Genomic DNA, 20,976 nt, shown 5'->3' on the forward strand with positions numbered 1-20,976 from the left:
AAAGTTTCCAACTCCATGTTTCTGCAGCTTCGGTCGTATGCTAGGGCAATATGGAGTGGGGGCTCATTTTCCAGGTCCAGTGACCACCACTGAGGTGTCACCGATGAGTAACACTGTCTAACACTAGGCGCCCATGGGGTCACAGTTATCCCGTCGTCTCCATATTCGATCTTCAACTGAAATGCACATAACAAATTCCAGGCCAACAGATTACAATCTAGGCCGGTGGTGATTACAAACTGATGCTGTACCGTCTTGTTCCGGTATGAAATTTCAACTGGCATAGAGGTGGGGTATTGGCACACCTGTCCTTGGAACCCGGATAGGCTCTGGGTTTTGTCGGATTTAGGGAGGTTGTAAGTGGACTGAATGGATGACACGGATGCCCCTGTGTCCGTTAAGAAGGTGCACCATTTTCCCGCAACTTGTAGTTCCAGAATAGGTTCTGCGTTGCACCTGTCCACCACTAAGCTGCCCAGTCAATACTTCGTGTACCTCCCTTGTCCTCGATCTCCTTGCCAACCTCCCCATTGTTCCTGCTGATAACCCTCTCTTTTTTGTCTTCGCGACGGGCACTCCGTGCTCCAATGGCCTCGCTGTCCACAATTAAAGCAAGTGTCCAACCCCCCTTGACGGCCTCCTCTGCCTCCTTCTCTAAACTGCTGCCTTAGGGACATAGGGTGAGCCACAGGTGGGGGCATTTGGTCCGTTGGGGTGACCGATGTACCCGTATCCCTGCCTATCTACCCATCCCGGTAAGCAGTACTGAGGTTCCACCCAGTAGCCACTGTTGTCTGGAATGGCTTTCGGTTCTTCCTTCTTCATTACATACTCCGTTTTTACCATAACCTGGGGCCGATTCTCCTGTCCCCTACCATTCCTCCAGTAGTATTTAACTGCGCGGGCCATTTGGCTCGGACTATTTTCAGACCAGTCCATATTGTTAGTTTTTACTGCCTCTGCGACAGTGGCGGGGAGGCAATTTATCAGAATAGCACAATACTGGGGTGAATTCGCACCGTTTCGATAGTTAGTATCCCCCGACTGACTGATGTATATCTCTGAAAACCTCTCCAAAAATTCTTCTGCCCCTCTCCTTTCCGGGGTCTAGTATCCAGAACTTTGGAGATGTCAATAGGTTTTTGCAGAGTGGTAGTAAAGGCGGTAAGGATTGTGTCCTCCCTGACCGGACTCTGGGCATGCAGATTGGCTAGTGCGTCATTGCTTGGTATTAACTAGGAATCCCGCGTGTTCTACGGGGGTTGGGACTTGTGGCACCAGAGCCCACAAATCTCTGGAATTGGCATTATAGGCACGTATAGTGGTTCGGAGGAAGTCTACAATGAGACGGGTGATTTCTATCTATCTGGCACCTGGCTCAGTATGGCCATTATCTCGTTCAGCTTCCAAGGGTAGTAAACGCTCATTGTTCATGCATTACAGACGCCAACTTGATTTGCTGAGTTGAAAGCGGGAATGGGCATCTCTCTAACCGGGAATTGGCAGAGAGCGGGTCGTCGCTTGATTACCTCGTCTATCTCAGACTCGGACTCAGATTCCGATTCCAAGGGGGACAAGTCATCCCCAGAATCCCCGTCCTTGGGTTTTATCGTAAAGCCGATACTTGTCACGGGACTGGTTCTGTACCATCTGTCTTTGATTCCTCCTCTTTGGTTTAGGGATGCCCTGGACTCGTGGTATGGGTTAACTCTTTTTAGTCTTACTCCTGGTATGGCCGATCTGCAGACTTAGAGATGGATTCACCAGTGCCGGGGCAGTCGGGGTTAGGGGTATGTGGGTACTAGTACGGGTTCTACTCTCCCACTCATCCAAATCCTCATCGTCTCCCTCTGCCAGACCAAGCCCAACCGTTGGATTACGTAATCCTTTTTTCTTATTCATCTCTGACTCACCCAGGGTCCTTTTGGACTCCTGTTTCTGGCGTTTCTTATGAGCGCGTTCCTTTTTCAGTACGTCTACGAATTTGGTCACTCCTCCCTCCGTAATTTTCATTCCTGATTTTAGAGCATTTTCCCACCAACTTGCTAACATTGTGGCTTCTTTTCGTTCCTGACAATGTTGCACCCAAAGACCGACAAGTTCCCTGGCAGCAATACTTCTACTATGTTTCCAAATTATTTCCTGAGCCTGTTTTACACCGTCCAGGGTTCTAGCCCCTCCTAGAGGCCACAATTCACATCCTAATTTCTTATTTAATCCACCCGATAACTCAATTGTTTTGCTTCATCAGGATATTTATCACACAGAATTTGTAAGGGACTCCTGGGATCAGTTGTGGTATCTAAACAACCACCCGTTTCGGCCAAAGATTTCCTCGCAGCAATTATCGATATCGTACAACCTTAGAATATCACAAATGGGTATCTTGACCCTCAGCAATTTATGTTACTGACCACCCTCGGTAATTTTATGTTACTGACAACCCTCAGTAATTTTACTGACCACCCTCAGTAATTTTATGTTACTGACCACCCTCAGTAATTTTATGTTACTGACCACCCTCAGTAATTTTACTGACAACCCTCAGTAATTTTACTGACCACCCTCAGTAACTTTACTGACCAAATATACTACTACTAGTATTCGCCAGACTGACCTGAGTCTCGTCGGGACGCCATTCTTGAGTCAGCGAATGACTAATTCGCCATCAGACTGGCGGACTGGAGGAAAACCGAGGTAGTGAGATAAACCATTTACATCAGGGGCCCAATTTCTCCCGCTGCGGTCCGAGGCGATTCAACTTCTGGACCGCAAACTCACGTTGGTCGTTCGTTGAGAACCATCCTCTGCTACCAAATGTGAATACCGGTTTGCACACCCCTCAGTCTGGTTCAGTAATCACCGAGTCGAATACAGTACTTGTAGTTCAATACCTTTATTCTCCGCGGGACTTTCTTTTGCTCCACTTGTTCGAACTCTCACCAGAGTCACACGGATAGAACAGAGAGAGAGAGTAAACAACATACAACTGGTCGCATATTTATATAGTTCAATACAGAAGATAGTAACTTTCTTACCAGTAGTAACTTCTTGGCCCAATTACAAGCAGTGCACATACAAAGTAGGTGTCACATGGTTACAGAGAAACAAAACTTACCTTTTCGACAATAGTTACATAGTTTCAGGGAAATGAACTAAACTTCGTTATGTCATCACCACTAATTCTAAACAGCCATCTTCCAGTCCCAGAATATTTCTACTCCTGTACATTCTCAACACCATCTTTTAGACACACATTAATCTGACTGATCCTCCTATTCCTGTACTCACTAGGATTTGACACTGGAAGTATTTCAAAGATTACAACCTGAAAGGTCCCACTCTTTAATTTATGACCAAACCCTCTACATTTATGTTGCAGGATCTCATTCCTCTTTTTACCTATGTCATTGGTACCGATGTGCACCATGACCTCTTTTAAAATGCTCTGAAGCAGTTTTGTGACTTCCTGGACTATGGCATCAGGGAGGCAACATACCATCCAGGAATGTTGTTTGCAGTCAAAAACGAGATCTGTTCCCCTTAGAAGAGCTCTTTTAATCTTTTTCCACCTCTCAGGTGTAGCAGAGCCATCTGTGGTGCCAAGAACTTGGCTGTTGTTGCTTTTCCATGAGAGGTCAATCCACATTCTCTCCTACAGTATCCAATGCAGTTACTTTGTTTGAGAGGGGACACAGGGGACTCCTGCATCATTTGCCTTTGCCTGTTGCTCCACCTGGTGAACACCCATGTAGCCAATATTCATGGGATGATCAACTCATTAAAATTGCTAGCCATGATGTCCTCAGCATTGCAAATGCTCTATAGTAAATCAATCCAGCTGTGTAATGTCAGATGGTATCTACTGCTAGAAAGTACTACTTTCTGTGGACACGGTTAGTTGCCAGGAAAACTGGAAGTATCCTTGATTTGCCATAAACCCCTTCCCCCCTGCTGATGGATTTACCTTGCCATGGATTACCTTTGCACTAAGGGATTTAAAAAAAAAAAGATTTTTTTATTCTGTATATTGAAATACATGATAAATGTTTCTTAGCAAATTGTTTAAGAAAGTCCATTGCGGCAATACTGTTGTGTATATTTTGTTTCATTGTTACTGTTAATTACAATTATTTTCTGAGATATTAACTTATGGATGGCACATTTATTTTTGGCTCATCCCAGACGCACAATGTTTGTCATAGTCTTTGTATGAGTTTTGGCATCTGACAGCATGGAAACAGGCCATTCAGCCCACCATGTTCATATGACCAATGAGCACCCATTCATGTTAATCCCATCTTCTAGCACTTAGTCCATAGCTTTTGATATCTGGATAATTCGAATATTTAACTAGATGTCTCTTAAATACTGTTAGCAACCCTGCTTCTAACAACATGAATTCTGTAGCTTATATATTTTTTCTAATATGTGCAATTATATTTTAAAAACATAGGTAGAAATAACCAAATTTGACTTTCTGGAGGAAGTCCATGCTAATATGAAACTAAAAAATCTTCTTTGGAATTCTTTAAATGACTGGGATCGTCGCACAGATGACTGGCTGCAGGTAGGTTTTCTTAGTTAAGGTAGCTACTTCAGGGTAAAATGTCAAAAGTAAATAGTAAAAATATTCTGCAGATCAGGCATCATCTGTAACATTTTGGCATTTTTTAAAAAGCTAATGAATTGTAAATTTCTAAATATATATACAAGGCAAAGGCAAAAGCTGGATCATTTTGAAAAGATGATTGCCAAATGCATTAATGTTTATGGATGTACATGATTAAGAAAAGGACACATTTGTGGGGGAAAAAAAAAAAAAATTTCAAATAAATATATATTTCTTAGTTCCTTCAAATTATTTGGATATCCCAACAAATAGAGCAATAGTTAAGTTCTTGTTTTGTGTCCTTTCTTTCCCACAGCTTAGATTTGAAACCATAAATGCGGAAGAATTGAGTGGTGAAGTAACCAAGTATAGCAAAATTGTGAATCAACTTGAAAAAGGTCTTCAAGTAAATACTGTGGTGGCAAAACTTAAAGATAATGTGGACCAGATGAGACAAAAGGTACTGGGATAGAGGATTCGCATGCAATATGCACATTAAAATGATACTGTGGTAGGAACTTGGAACCAATTTGGGTTTTGATTGCAGGGAACAATATTCTGGCATTTACAACCTACAATATGATATTATTATGAATACCATGATGAAAAGGTGAAATTGTGCTAAAAATACAAATTTTTTGCACAAATTTGTGCATGGCAGCTGGTCCTTGTTGGAACCCACACTTGCACGTTGTGCCCTTTTCTGTAAACCAGCAGCTGCAGTTCCTTGTTTCTAGACTTTATTTATTTTTTTATTTAAAAAAAAATGCTGAATTTAAGAAAATCATAAATTATTTAATTTCACCTTACACTTCTTCAGTTGATTTGTTGATGCTAGAGCAATAGAGCACAAAGTTGGAATGTTAGAAAGTGTGAGGGCAAGAACCTTTAGATGAGAGAATCAACACAGGAAGAAATGTGGACATAAGGTTGAATAATAGCAGTCAAATGAAGTCTAATGATTAGACAGGTGCCCAAATACTATAAACCAGCCTGAAGTAGAGTACGGTATCATTTCATATTTATAATCTTATCAATAATTTCTGTGAATAGTATATACTTACTGCCTTTAAAAAAAACTTACTTATCTCTCCCAATCCTCTGTCCACAAATGGATGTCACAATATCCTTGAAGACTTTGATAGTTAGAGTTCTTAAACAGTTACGTTATGAGGACATAGAAATAATGCAAAAGTCAGGGCCATGTCTGTCCAATTGCATGTATTTCCCCAAGAAGAGATAGAAAGTGGAAGATTAGCCACATAAGCTTCGCTTTTGAAATTTGGGAGATAGCAGAAGCCTTAAAATTCAATTTTAACAACCAAAGGATAGGCACATAGCTTATGTTTATTCTACATTTAGATAAGAGAGATAGAACATGTGCAGAGAAAGCAGTAAGCTTAATGTTGTTAGAAATAATCTTTTACTCAAAAAGGTAATGGAAAATAATCCAGAAATTAAAATATATTGAAATTAGCTTTGGTTTCACAAGGGACAGGTCATATTTGAATTTGTGGACCATATTTGAATTCTGTGAATGAAACCAGAAAATGTAAGTAAGGATAATAAGATAATATTTTGATTTTCAAGGGGCATTCCACACGTCGATGGGTGAAGCATTTATTAGTGAACCTGCAGAATTGTTCATCAAATGGTTAGCTATGAGGTGGTGAATTTTATTGTTAGAAGTAGGAAGACTTTTTAAATATGTAGTAGAATTTTGGCTTAATTATAAAAAGTTGCCTGCCTCTTTGCTTCTCAACCTCCCAGTTGAAACTGTGTATTGGGATGAGCACAACAGAACAAAATGGCCCTGTATGTCTATTTTTTTTTTTTTGGCCCCGATTTTTATCTTTAAAAAAAGACATGAAGCTAAAGAGATTAAGATTCATGAGGATAATATCAGAAATGAGAAATTGTAACCACAACAAAGAAGGCTGAGAAGTCTGTTAAAGCATCAGCAATGCACAGAGAAAATCTTTCCACTCTTGAAGGACTGCAAGCCCAATGGGCCATATAAGATATTCACCACACCTTCCTTTTCAGAAAAATCCTAAGATGTTAGAATGTTGAAGTCATAAAAATGTGAAACTATCATACCTATTTAGCCTAAGAAGTATAAGAAAATAACTGCAGATGCTGGTACAAATCGATTTATTCACAAAATGCTGGAGTAACTCAGCAGGTCAGGCAGCATCTCGGGAGAGAAGGAATGGGTGACGTTTCGGGGCGAGACCCTTCTTCAGTCTGAAGAAGGGTCTCGCCCCGAAACGTCACCCATTCCTTCTCTCCCGAGATGCTGCCTGACCTGCTGAGTTACTCCAGCAGTTTGTGAATATACCTATTTAGCCCCACGCTTGGAAAAGCTGGCTATGATCCCACATCTGCACTTACTCTTTCCAGATGTGGAAATCCTAAATTACTGACTGGCCTCTGAAGGCAAAACTGGGGTCAGATCTGTATTGTTTGTAAACCCTTCAATTGATTTTAATAGTTTTAAGCAAGTTTGATATTTTAGAGACAATTAAAATATGTTAAAATTAAAGTAAATCAAATTCCAATTGAACACGCAAAACACTTGCGTGTAATTTAAAACATTCAAGGAAAACAAAATGGACAAATGTAATTTGTCTTCCTTTTTCATCCTATGTTCTCATTGAAATCAGTGTAGTTCAGAATAAAGCATACTGATAAATATGGAATCCACAAGGAGACCAGAGCAAAACATAGTACAGAAGGGTTTCCTCATTATCATTTTGTGGAATCACCTCTCAGATCTTACACTGGGTGAATGTTGCTGTCTGAGACCTTCCAATAAGATATCAGAACAATTCAGCCCACAGGAATGAAATTTTAAGCATTTATACATTAAAAAAATTCCAATAATAATGTAAATGAAGATAGGATGAATTGTCATGCTGATGGGGTTATAATGAATGTGTGGGACAAACAAGGTTTAAATCAGGAGTAAAATCAATGGTATAAAGAGGCTGGTTGGGCCTGACTCAACTTTTACTTTTTATATAATTTTGCCAAAAAAACGTAATTAATTTTTCTTTCATATTCTAGCTTCCTGTAATCACTGATCTAAGGAACCCCTTCCTGAAGCACAGACACTGGGAATTAATGGAACACATTGTTGCCGCTAAATTAGTTGATGTTGCTGAACCTGTAACTCTGGCTGATCTAATAGAACTTAATGCTTTTGAACATCCTGAGGAAATACAGAATGTCTCAGGCCAGGCCTCTGGTGAAGCTGCTTTGGAAACAATATTGAAAAAGGTGAGAAATGTCCACTGAAGTAGAATGTAAGAACATATGAAAATAGAAGCAGGAATCAACTACATGTCTCCTCAAGCTTGTCCTGCCATTTGATTATGAATTGCTCCACAGTGTAGTAAACTGTAGAAGTAGCTGGATGAATCCAGCACCTCATGTGTAATCTAGCATTGTTGTTTTAGTCCTCAGAGTAATCCTAGTGACCAATTATTGTTCGTAAATGCTGGCCTCCTTGTTTTGCAGAAATTGCTGATTTTGGTTTGCATCAAAACTCTTTCAGGCATCATTCCAAATGAATGCGCAATCAGATTTAATAAAGTATGCCAAAATTTATCACCATAGTTTAGTTAGATGGGGTCAAGGCAGGAACGGGGTACTGATTGAGAATGATCAGCCATGATCACATTGAATGGCGGTGCTGGCTCGAAGGGCCGAATGGCCTCCTCCTGCACCTATTGTCTATTGTCTATTATGCAGACACAAGAAACTCCATATGCCGGTTAATATCCATGTTTGCAGATGGTACTGAATTGGAATACTTGACAAAGTGTGAAGAAGAAAGATAATATGTCGAGAATGTTGGGGGAGTCCAGAACAAGGGGCCACAGTTTAAGAATAAGGGGTAGGCCATTTAGAACTGAGATGAGGAAAAACTTTTTCAGTCAGAGAGTTGTGAATCTGTGGAATTCTCTGCCTCAGAAGGCAGTGGAGGCCAATTCTCTGAATGCATTCAAGAGAGAGCTGGATAGAGCTCTTAAGGATAGCGGAGTCATGGGGTATGGGGAGAAGGCAGGAACGGGGTACTGATTGAGAATGATCAGCCATGATCACATTGAATGGCGGTGCTGGCTCGAAGGACCGAATGGCCTCCTCCTGCACCTATTGTCTATTGTCTATTGTCTATTGTCTATTGTCTATTGAGAATGACAGATAAGTACAGGATCAATCTGCCAAAACAGAAGATTGTGACTGGCCTTGTCAGGCTGATTTTCCCATAAAGCCTGATTCAAATTCTGCAAAGGATGGGTGATAAAAATCTCAAAATCAATTATGAGGAAGTCTTTATTATGAAAAGGAGAGAATGGGCGAGACCTTCTTCAGCTGTGAATTTACCGAATATTTTTATCATTATTTTAAGCATCTTGAAGACTTTCCCTAGTGAATTTCAATATCAACAAGAAAACACTTTTAGGCTCCTGTATCTTATAATTTGACACTGCAAACCCTGGTACAACTCCAGTGAGCCTGTCTTGCACTTCTTTCACAGGCAATATGTCTTTCCTGAAATGTGATGCTCTAAACTGAATACTGTAAGAAACTGTGGCAGTACTTTTTCCATTGGCTAAACCTCGGACCTCTGGTGCCAAATACCTGTGCTGTTGACATTCCCTTAACTGCCTTCACAGTGCCCTAATCAGAATAGAGCTAAGCAGAATACATTGAAATTACCGTTGGGTGTCATTCCTGGACTGCAATTTTTCTTGGCATCATGAATATCTTGCACTGCCTCTTCATTCTGTTCCTATCCGCTTTGTGTTTTTGAAGTCAAACATCATTTGTAGTTCTATCTAGTGTGCCTGCAATGATTATGACAAAAGCAATAGGAAAGAAATTCTGCTCGCATTGTTATTTTGATTATTTTAGACGGAGGAGCCATTTCAATAAGGATGGGAGAGATGATGAGGCAGCAAAAAATATGTGCCTACTGTATAAATTTCCCACTTCCTCGGGTTGGGCTTCGGTTTCCCAGCGTCCACGAGGAAAGCAAATTTCCCCTCCAACCTAGTCAGATTGTGAGTCTGAAAGATGCTGATAAGTGTATGTGTATGTGTGTGTATGTGCGCATGCGTGCATAGGCTAATTGTCCAATATGGTGGGGCTGTGTCTCAATATGGCGTTGTATTGGTGTGTGTCTGTCATTGTCAGAATGGGAAGCTGTACCTATGTGCATTTGTCAGTTATCACATCAGCAAAGCCACCTGAAGAGTGTGATTTGGATTATGATTCCCTTGCTATCTCACCAAGAAAGCAATGTCTTGTGAAAATGCATCTGCACTTTTGTACTAGATTGTGAATAAAAATTGCAATCCTAATGCATAAGAAGGAAATAATATGAGTGAGCTGAACAGGGATATTTTAATTTATTTAATGTGACTGAAGGGGATATTTTGGGCTGAACCCTGCCCATGCCTGAAATAATTGAATATGCAGATTCTGTGTACCATGCTCGCCCAGGCTGGATGCAGAGAGGCATCATAAAACATAGCAGTTCTGCTGCGACACATACACCTCAGGCAAAGAATTGATGACACCTTGTCCTCAAGACACCCTGACGCTGAGAAGTCAAAATCTGATATGAAGCTTTGTCTCTTGTCAAAATGTGTGAGCTTTTTCTTTTATAGATTTTAAATGTCTCTCGTAGCCATACAGCTCAGACACAGGCCCTTTGCCTCTACTCCTCCATACTCACCAAAAAGCCCCATTTAAGCTAGTCCCATTTCTCCATGTTTTGCAGTGAGAGGCGTGCCAGAGTGTCCCTGCCCCCCCCCCCCTCCCCCCACCACCTCCGCATGTGGACACCACAATGCCCAGGAGGGCACGGGTCAGTCTCTCCCGTCCCTCTGCATCCCACCACTGGAGTGGCAGGAGGAGGCACTGACTACAGGCTCTGTCTCTAGAGGCACAATGAGGGGGTTAGCCCCTCTGACACCCCAGCCATGTTCAGCGATCTTTAAAAAGTATGGAAATTGATTGAAATAATTTTCATAATATTTAATTAAAAACTCTTTAAAACCTTTACTGTGTATTATAGATATTAAAATAAAAAAAGACCTACTGGGACTGTGACTCATCATGTCCTTGGCTTAAAAGGCACTCATGTAAACTTGAGCTTTGCAATTTGGGAGCAGAAGAACCTACAACCATCAGCACCAGGAGTTGACTTAATGGATTTCTAGGCCATCATAGGAATTGTTGGTTGACAAAAGAGTGGATTGCACTCATCAGGGAAATTTCCCAGTGCTGTTCTTGAAAGATTATTGACCACAGGACTGGTTGGGTCTATGGCAGGGGTACAGGGAGTCGTGGTTGAAGTTTTCAAGTCGTTAGAGCATGAGTTATGATTAGAGGTTCCCCCTGATGAAAAAGGAGGGAGTTGGGAGTTTGTTCTTTACATTGTACTGATCATTGTGGACTGGTAAGCAGGGTGAGCTGTTGACATTATAGAAAATGCAAGAATGTTTTTATAGAATGAATGTGCACAAGAATGGTTTAATTAAAACACATTGCCCAAAATCAGGAATGTTATAAAGTAATTGACTCATACAACATGGAAACAGGTACTTCAGCCCACTCCAAGTCTGCACTTACCATCTTGCACCCATTTACATTAATCCTACACGAATCCAGTTGCATTCTCTCCATATCTCAAAGGCATATTGCTAGGTTAATTGGCTTCTATAAATCACTACTTTGTGCAAGGTAATGACAAAATGAATCAAAGTGGAGGCATTGTGGAGTGAATGACAAAATGAATCAAAGTACATATCATAGGCATGTATGAGAGTGTACAAGTTGCAGCAGTATAGGTAAATAAAGAGAGGAGGTACAGGGCTCCCTTGGGAGCTGACACAATTTCTGGGCTGAATAGTCAGTGGTATAAGAATCAGTCTTATCGGTTATAAATTTAGTTGTATTTACATACCGAATAGTGAAAGGCTTGGATAGAGTGGATGTGGAGAGGATGTTTCCACTAATGGGAGAGTCGAGGACTAAAGGTCATAGCATCAGAATTAAAGAACATACCTTTAGGAAGGAGATGAGGAGGATTTTTTTTCTTCAGAGAGTTGTGAATCTGTGGAATTCTTTGCCACAGAAGGCTGTGGAGGCCGTCAATTGATATTTTTAAGGCAGAGATAGATAGATTCTTGATTAGTACTAGTGTCAGGGGTTATGGGGAGAAGGCAGGAGAATGGGATTTGGAGGGAGAGATAGATCAGCCAGGATTGAATAGCGGAGTAGACTTGATGGGCCGAATGGCCTAATTCTGCTCCTATCACATAACTTTATGACATACTTGTGGAAGGTTAATTCTTGTAGACAGAACTATGCACAATTTAGCCCACAGTCCAAACTAGAATTTAAAGTCAAAATCTGCGTATGGAATTGCCAGCAGCGAGTAAACACTGTTTGGCACAATCTGTTAACAGATATATTTTCAATTTACAGTCTGTTTTAATGCGGTAAATGTAAAGAAATTCAAATTGAAGCATTATCATTATCAAAGCTAGAACATTGAAAAATATCATGGATATATCCAATGTAGCATGCAATTTTATTTAGTAAATGCATAAATAAATTGCATTTTAATGGGTGCAATTTTATGTGATGTAATATCTGTAATGCCATTTTATATATTTTTAAAATTTGTTTGCTGTATATTGTTGTGCAAATGCTTTATTTTTAGGTGGAAGATGCCTGGAAAATTACTGAGCTTGTTGTCGTTCCTCATCGTGACGCCAAAGATGTTTTCATTCTTGGAGGGACTGATGAAATTCAGGTAGGGCTTATTATCCATTGAAATGCATCAATAAATAGTCATAGAGTCATACAGCATGGAAACAGGCCCTTCGGCCCAACTTGTTCAGGCCAACCAAGATGTCCCATCTACGCTAATCTCACCTGCTTGCGTTTCACCTATATCCCTCTAAATGTTTCCTATCCATATATCTGTCCAAATGTCTTTTAAATTGTGTTAATGTTCCTATTAATTTTAGCTGCTGAAAGAAAAATTGTTCTCAGGATTCATGTCCTTTACCATCTACTTCTTAAGAGAGATGTCTTCTTAGGGGCTTTGGGCCATGGGGGATTGGAGGAACTATTACCTCTTGCCTGCTTCCTACTCTAGAACATGCACATACAACTTGATCATGCACAGACAGCATCAATATCACATTCTGACTGAGACAATATGGACATACATTTAAAGGAGGGATCAGGTATCTGGAACTACCGGCATTAAAATGAGGAAAAAACTTGGCTTCTTATCTGAGTATTGATTGCCAGTTTGCTCAAGATGAGAGAAATAATAACAATAAATTAGGTTTACTTGTTTTTGATCTACTCAGGTTTGTGATATAATATACAAGGACTGCTGTCTTACAGAGCTATCAACCCTTTGATTACTGTGCAAATTAATGTTAACTCCACAAAACTTCCAATAAAAATACGTGGGCAACAGATAACGAGTAAAATCTTTCATCTCATCTCAAAAAGATAATTGTTTTAAAACTATCATGTAGTTTTGTCTTTTCTTGTTTATCTTACGGGGATTGGCATCTGCAACAGTTGCGAAAAGAATAGAAAAATTCTATTGAGATAACCACAAGTAATACAATAAGATTTAACCAAACAACAAAAATATGATGTAGAAAGAAATACGTGAGGATTGTAACAATCTTAACGCTCAAAACTGGCCAAGTTGGAGAATTTACCAAAACCCAATGACTGGAAGAAAATAGACTATTGACTTTCAGAGTTGTGAGTATTCTACATTCAATTTTGTTTTGTAGTTGACTAATTTCTATAAAATAATTTGGCTACAGGGTTTGCTAGATGACAGCATTATCAACGTATCAACCATTGCATCATCACGTTATGTTGGTCCTATTAAAACCCGTGTTGACGAGTGGCAAAGACTTCTATTACTCTTCAATGAAACATTGGTAAGTTTTACTTTTGTTGGATAGATCGGAGAAAGATGTTGCTTTTACAGATGGCTGCTTTGCCATGTTTGCATGTATAGGATTTAAAATTGGCATATGGGTAAAAATTGGTTTAAAATTATTATAACATTTCTATTTTTTTAAATCCATCTGCAGTTTTGTAAATGTTTAATTGTACATTGAAAATATTAATTAAATTATCTAAATTACTCACTAAATTTAAAATAATGCTTTAATCTTCAATAAGCCACATTTTCCATGATAATTTATGTCACCATTTCTCTATTCTGCAGAGATATAATATTAGGGAGCAAACAACCTTTTTGCAAAGCAGAATTAGGGAGCAAACAACCTTTTGCAAAGCAGAATGTGTCTAAAGGATTTGACATACTTTACTTTTTTATTCAGCAATAAGTATCTTTCAAAGTAAGCTTGGGCCAATAAAGGACAACATAACTTCTTTTAATCTCCTCCCAGAACTATGGGGAGAGAGCAGATGCCTGAGAATAGCTGGATTGTTCTTACATAGACCCGGTATGGAATTAATTGACCAGTTGGCCTTCCTCCATTTTGTATTTCAGAGCAATCTGATTTTGTACAACCAGAGCAATCTGGTCTGCATTACAACAAAAACGATTTGCTTGAATAAAGTACTTTAACCACCGGAATGCTATTAAACTAAATTTTATCCAATGCTATTTAATTATATAGTATGGCAAATGACCTAAAAACAATAGGTTTTTTTAATGGTCCTTCGAAGGAGGAAAGAAAGACAGAGAACAAGAAAGATTTAGGGAAGAAACTTCAGAATTTAGGACTTTGATAATTTAAGGCAAAGCTGTCCGTGGCAGAACAATTAAAATTTAGGGCACACCAAGAGCCCATAATTATTAATATGAGAGGGTTGTAGGGTTGAAGGAGATGAAACAGGTGAGGCCCTGGAGAGATTTTTAAAGAATGAGAATATTAACATTAAAGCATTTCTAAACTGCGAGCCACATTACGTTGACAAACAGACTTTTTGGCTAAGCAAAACTAGATGTGAGCAATGAAATGCTCGATAGTTTTGAATAAACTTAAGTTTATGGAAAATATAATGAGACTACCCAGCACTATGTAGTATCAGCAAAATCTAAAGTTAATGTCGGCACGAACATACAACAGCATAGAAATAGCTCATGCACATCTTAACAAGTTGTCATTCATTTAGGGACAAATGAATGTCAGGAAAGATAAAGTTGAGATGGAACTCAATGTCACTAGCAAATAGTGCAAATAGTGACAGCGTTGCAGTTGCTGCTGATTCTGAGGAGACACGTGAAAGGGCCAGGAACAGATATGGGAACCAGAGATAACAATACAAGAAAACTAGAGGAATATTTGCAGTTCTCTGGTTATGACTGGATAGATAGTTAATACAATTGTAGCCACAGTGTGAGGATTACATCATAAGTAACCTGAAGTGAAAATCAATGAATTCAGTTGAGAAATGATCACAAATTTTGCCTTGCCTAGTTGACTTCAGTTTTCCTTCATATAAATCTATTATCCTAATAAAGAACTGTTATGAGATTAATCATGAGGCTACAGATTCAGCAAGTTAACAAACTTTCTGTATGATCATCACTCTCCATCTTTTTCAATTTCACTGGAGAGAGAAGGGAGAGCTCAGTAAATTGAAAAGTTAAGGGATCATGCTCCACATTAACCTTATCTCAATTAACATTTGTTGCCAACAGTTGCTACAATAGGCCATTGCAATGTAAATGGTGTTTGTAAGTGCCACTTGGGAAGAATTTAAATCAACAATCTACCAAAACGTGAAATGATCTCTATGACATTTGCTGTGGTTGAGGTTTAGTGACTGATCAGAAGCAAACACTATCATATTTTGCACCCTTATAACTCTTAGAAAAAAAAACTTGTAGTTTTTATAAGTAACGCTGATTGAGAGCCTAATGTTACCAGTCAAAGACTATGAAGCATAGCCATATGTTGAAGGTCAGTGACTGAGATATCAATCAATTTGAAAGGGGCATTAGCCAGGAATTGAAGCATCAGAAAGATCTTTCCTTGCAGTACACACCAGAAAACAGCCCACACTGTCAATGGTGTATCTCAGCATCCTACTCTCCAAGGCTGATTGTTCTCGGCTTGAGAAAGAAATTCCCAAATATTATTTTCTTAATCTTTATTTCCAGGGATATGTCACCTTCTGTTGTTGCCAAAAAATAAAATCTTTCATTTGGATTTGTCATTTGAAATTAAATACTTGATTAATTCAAATAAAAAGTTATTTTTCAACAGATTTGTAACAAAACAGAATTATTCTCTGTGCGTTGGCTGGCTCATATCCCAAAGGTCTTTCTAAGTTGGATGACACCAGTTTGCCAAAAAGCAGTAACATACTTTTTTTTACTGCATCACAGGACCAATGGATGATATGTCAGCGAAACTGGTTGTACCTGGAAAGTATTTTCTCTGCTCCAGACATTCAACGGCAGCTGCCAGCAGAGGCCAGGATGTTCACTCAAGTAGATAAATCCTGGAAGGAAATCATGAGAAGAGTAAACCGCCTACCCAATGCTCTGAGGGCAGCTACTCACCCTGGTATGTAAATCCTCAAAACATTAACAGAATAAGGCCTTTTTCTTTTCCAAACTAATATATTTCAGACTAAATTGTCGGGTCTTTTTGGCTGAAATATTTATTTTGTATGTCAATGATTTATGTTTTTTGATTTTTTTTTGTAGTTTATTCCAAGATATTGGCTGTTATTCATAAAAATTCACATTCAGTCTAGTTCAAAAAATAGCCCAAATGTTGCGGGACTCTCAGTGGGTCAGGCAATACCAGTGGAGAGAGAAAAATGCTTCATGATGATGACCTTTAATTTTGCTGTCTGACCTGCTGAGTATTATCAGCGTTTTCTGTTTTCATCTGCAATACTTTGCTTCATACTTATTTAAAAAAATGTTTACTCCCTCTATTGCTTACTTTATGGTGACTGTCCAAATGATTAGAATAATCATATGTACAGGTTAGAGGCTGTCCCATACTCTAACCTGTAAATATCTTCTAATTTGACATTACTGAAAGTAACAATCTATTAAGGTTATTACAGTATTTCATAAAATGAAATTTTAACCTCCGGGGTCCACCGAAGTGTATGGTCATGCACTTTGGTAGAAGAAATAAAGACAGACTATTTTGTAAATGGGGAAATGATTCAGAAATCAGAAATGCAAAGGGACTTGGAAGTGCTGGTGCAGAATTCCCGAAAGGTTAATTTGCAGGTTGAGTCAATAGTAAGGAAGGCAAATGCAACGCCAGCATTCATTACGAGAGGATTAGAATATAAAAGCAAGGACGTAATGCTGAGTCTTTATAAGGCACTGGTCAGGTCACATTTGGAATAATGTGAGCAGTTGTGGGCCCCATATTTGAGGAAGAATGTGCTGGCATGTACTCAATGGAGTTTAGAAGGATGAGGGGGAGAATCTCATTGAAGCCTCCCAAATATTGAAAAGCCTAGCTCGAGTGGATGTTGAGATGATATTTCCAGCAATGGAACTAGGACCAGAGAGCACAGTCTCAGAATAAAAGGACATGCCTTTATAATGGGGATGAGGAAGAATTTCTTTAGCCAGAAGGTGGTGAATATATTAAATTCATTGTCATAAATGGCTTTGCAGGAGTATAGATTTGAGAGGGAAAATAGATCAGCCATGATCGAATGGTGGAGCAGACTCAATGGGTCGAATGATCTAATTCTGCTCCTATGTCATATGGGTCTTATGGGATCCAGGTTGTGGGGAGCTCATTGCGTTTGTGCTTGTAGAGAAAGCAACAAATATTTGAAAAGGTACAAATCTCTGGAGTTACACAACAGGTCAGGCAGCATCTCTGGAGAACATGGATAGGTAACATTTTGGGTCACGACCCTTCTTCAGACAATTGTGGTGGGTGGTCAGCTGGAAGAGAGGTTGGGGCAGGAAGAGAGGGCAAAGGAATATTAAATAAGTAAGTAAATAAATAAACAGACAAATAAATAGATTGATAAATAAATATTTCCACTTTTATTTGTATAAACTAGCATCTGCACTTCCTTATATCTCTGAGCATCTAATATTTTTCAGATCCTTAACTAACAATTGTGGAGCTATTGTTACAACTGAGCAAATTTTATGTTCTTTGGGATATTTGACATTCTTCAGTAACTCTTGTGTGGGAGTTCCCATTACCTTTAACATCCATGCAAGCCTGCTGTATTGTGGTGCAGCAGCACATCTATCTTCTTAATGATGTTAGCCATTGGAAATATCATCACCATCATCCTCAAGAGGCGACAACAAAGGGAAATAATTTGTTCACTTCATATTTGGCATTCAATTTGTTCTCAACATAGTCACTTTCCCCGGGGAACAAAAAAGTGAATGAAGGCAACCTAATGATTGAATGCATGAGCGTGAGTGTCATTTAATGAATACTAGACCAAGTGGACCCATTGGGCCCACAACTCATTAGGTTGCCATTGTGATGTGGGGAAAATCGCACTTTATTCTTTAAAATAAATGGCTTAAAATTTTTTTAAATAAATCTCAATGAAAATCACAATTTTTCTTCAAAATTGTGTTTTTTTTTGCATTGGTCTAGCACCCTCCCCTCCCTCACTCCACCCCCTCAACCCCCCTTCTTCCCCACCCACTCCCCCTTTCCCCTCCCACCCCCCAGTCACCCACTCCAGCCCCCCTTATCTCCCCCCTCCTTATCTCCCCCCCTCCATTCTTAGGCACTCTCCGGCGGTGCCGCCATTCCCGCCCGTCGGGTTTCCATGGTGACGTCGATCTTGGAGGTATTACCGTGCACGGGCGGCTGACAGGCACGACAAGTGGAAAAGGGATTTATTCAAGTTTAAAATGTGAACAAAATATAACAATTTGAACGTTAATAGGATTTCTTGATGCAGGAATTTTCAACATCAGCATCATTTCCCCTTTTCACAACAGGAAGGAATTGGCAAAAATCGCCACAACAAAAGGTAAGAATGCCGCCAAAAGGCTCATCGTTCTTTTTGCATAGATCACGAAGAGTTCTGTCCACCACTTCAAAGCTCTCCCTCCTAATCATTGGGCACTCATCCCAAACAATCCGTCTCACATTCCTGATCAAATAAACCATGTTGGAGTTCTTCTCAATGTTGCACATTGTATTATCGGTCACTTCGATGGGTATCTTGAATCGAGAATGTGCAGTTCTTCCACCAGGCATCAATGTGGCTGCTATACCAGAGGATGCTACAGCAAAAGCAACATCAACTTGACCTCGCACTTTGGAGAGGATCAAATTGGTGAGAATTGTTTTGCCCATTCCTGTTGGTGTATCAATGAAAAACATTGAAGGAACATTTCTATCCAAACAGCTGCACATATGGTCATACACTGCTCTTTGCTCAGCATTCAGCAGAGGCTCCTCTTCAATAAATCACTGTTGTTCAGGTCGATTGTACTGCAATTCACTCAGCAATTCTGGATTGTCACCATCAAGGTTCATCCTTCCATGTCTTAGTAGTGGCACATGAAAGAATCCCATTGTCTTGTAATTCACAAGCTTGTCTTGAATATACAACAGAGCTTGATCATGATGCCTCTCATCAATCATGATATTTGGATCATTGATTGTTCTCCATTCTCTTTGAAGGTAATCTTCAGACATTGAATTCTTGAAGCGATCCCATAATTGTCGAGAAGTGTTGATCTCAGCAATCGTCAGCAAAACAAACAAATCTCTCATTGCTTTGGGGAGTCTTGTCCGCTCAGCATCTTCCATCGTCTGTTGCAAATGGTCGTCAGTTTGCAACAAACCTCTTTCTATGCAGACATCTTCGAAGGAAGGAAGAATATGTCTGTCATGCGTTCTCGATGAATGGAGAAGCAGTCTCAAGTAGTAGAGGTCACATCTTGGAGAAACGGTATACACTCGTCCCAGAACGTTAGCTTCAAAAATACCTGGAAGATCTTCCACTATCTTCTCAACCTTCCTTCTTTGCTATTTCTTATTGTTCCATGTGTAAAATCGGGGTGCATCAGCGTAGTACAGTGTTCTTGCAAATTGATCTTGAAAACACAATTCCATGAATTCAGTTAAAGTTGTTCTCGTGATATCCTCATTTCTCACCAGCCGACCAGCTAATGATGACTTGTTGTTCTTGTGATAGATGTACCTGGAGTCGAATGGCAGCGGGGCGTCTCGCATGAGTTGGAAATCCAAGGATTGATCCCACTGCTTCCGACGGACCAATGTATCTGCCAGTAAAGTACTGTGCAATTTCGTCATCCCTGTTAGCTCCAAAAACTGCTTGATCACTCCCCTTCAAGGTGTACGAACACGTATTTGACCGACTTTACAGAGGAGCATATCTCAACATTGATGTGACATTTGAACAACTTCAAGAGTTGAGCATTACAGGGCACCACCCATTCAGAAGTAATAGGTCGATCCTGGCGTCCTTCTTGATGTCCCTGAAATCCTCCCATATCCGGAGATCGACTCCTGTACAGAGGATGTGACTCCTCCACAGCTTGTGGTTTCGATAAACGGCTTCGGGAATCTCTTTCTGCATCTTCCATTCTTCCAACATGGAGAGGTGTGGTCGCAGTATGTATGGTTCATGAACAGACCTCCCAGCATTTGGTTTTACAAATTCATAATTTTGATGTCCAAAATTACATAAAATTGATAATATGGCACGTAATGCAACTTTTCAGCAAAAAAACGTATGCACGCCAAATGCGCATACACGTTGCGCTATATTCATGTGTGAAAAATGACTATTATTTCCAACAGTCTGTAGTTCTTGGACTACAGGTACAATGTCAGGCCTATCATGAGCATATTCTGGTATTTATAGAAAGGTTAGTGAACAGAAATACTTTTTACAACAATGAAAAATTGTTTTGTTTGGGTTTTGCTATTTTGGTTTTTCCGTACAAATCCCAATTCTCTTGATATTGAATAAAAGAACAATGGTCATAAAATGTATGACTAAGTTATGAAGAAAGAGTTTCATTTAAAACTGCACATACCTAATTTCATTGAAGACATACTTGCTCCAGTGGTCTCCAACAGCAAATCACAACGGCCCAGCGGGCGGCGAGGCGGGGACCGGCGAGCGGAGAGGTGAGGCGGTGAGGTGAGGCGGTGAGGTGAGGCGAGGCCCGGGGAGCGGCTAGGCGAGGCCCGGCGAGGTAGGGGCCCGGCGAGCGGAGAGGTGAGGCACTGCGAGTGGCGAGGCCCGGCGAGCGGCGACGCGAGTCCCGGCGAGCAGCTAGGCGAGTCCCGGCGAGCGGTGAGGCGTCCCTG

General features: G+C 40.0%; 1 protein-coding gene across 1 annotated transcript in view; it reads left to right on the plus strand.

Moving 5' to 3' along the window:
- dnah6 (dynein, axonemal, heavy chain 6) overlaps positions 1 to 20,976 on the plus strand; it is a 228,725-nt gene that overhangs the window by 39,716 nt on the left and 168,033 nt on the right. Inside the window, exons 18-23 of the mRNA XM_078394918.1 lie at positions 4,457 to 4,570; positions 4,929 to 5,072; positions 7,682 to 7,894; positions 12,357 to 12,449; positions 13,495 to 13,614; positions 16,044 to 16,224. Of these exons, the coding sequence (XP_078251044.1) occupies positions 4,457 to 4,570; positions 4,929 to 5,072; positions 7,682 to 7,894; positions 12,357 to 12,449; positions 13,495 to 13,614; positions 16,044 to 16,224 (865 nt within the window). The remainder of the gene's footprint in view (positions 1 to 4,456; positions 4,571 to 4,928; positions 5,073 to 7,681; positions 7,895 to 12,356; positions 12,450 to 13,494; positions 13,615 to 16,043; positions 16,225 to 20,976) is intronic.

This window comes from Rhinoraja longicauda, chromosome 3 (assembly GCF_053455715.1).
Source record: "Rhinoraja longicauda isolate Sanriku21f chromosome 3, sRhiLon1.1, whole genome shotgun sequence".
In the NCBI taxonomy this organism is placed as follows: Eukaryota; Metazoa; Chordata; class Chondrichthyes; order Rajiformes; family Arhynchobatidae; genus Rhinoraja; species Rhinoraja longicauda.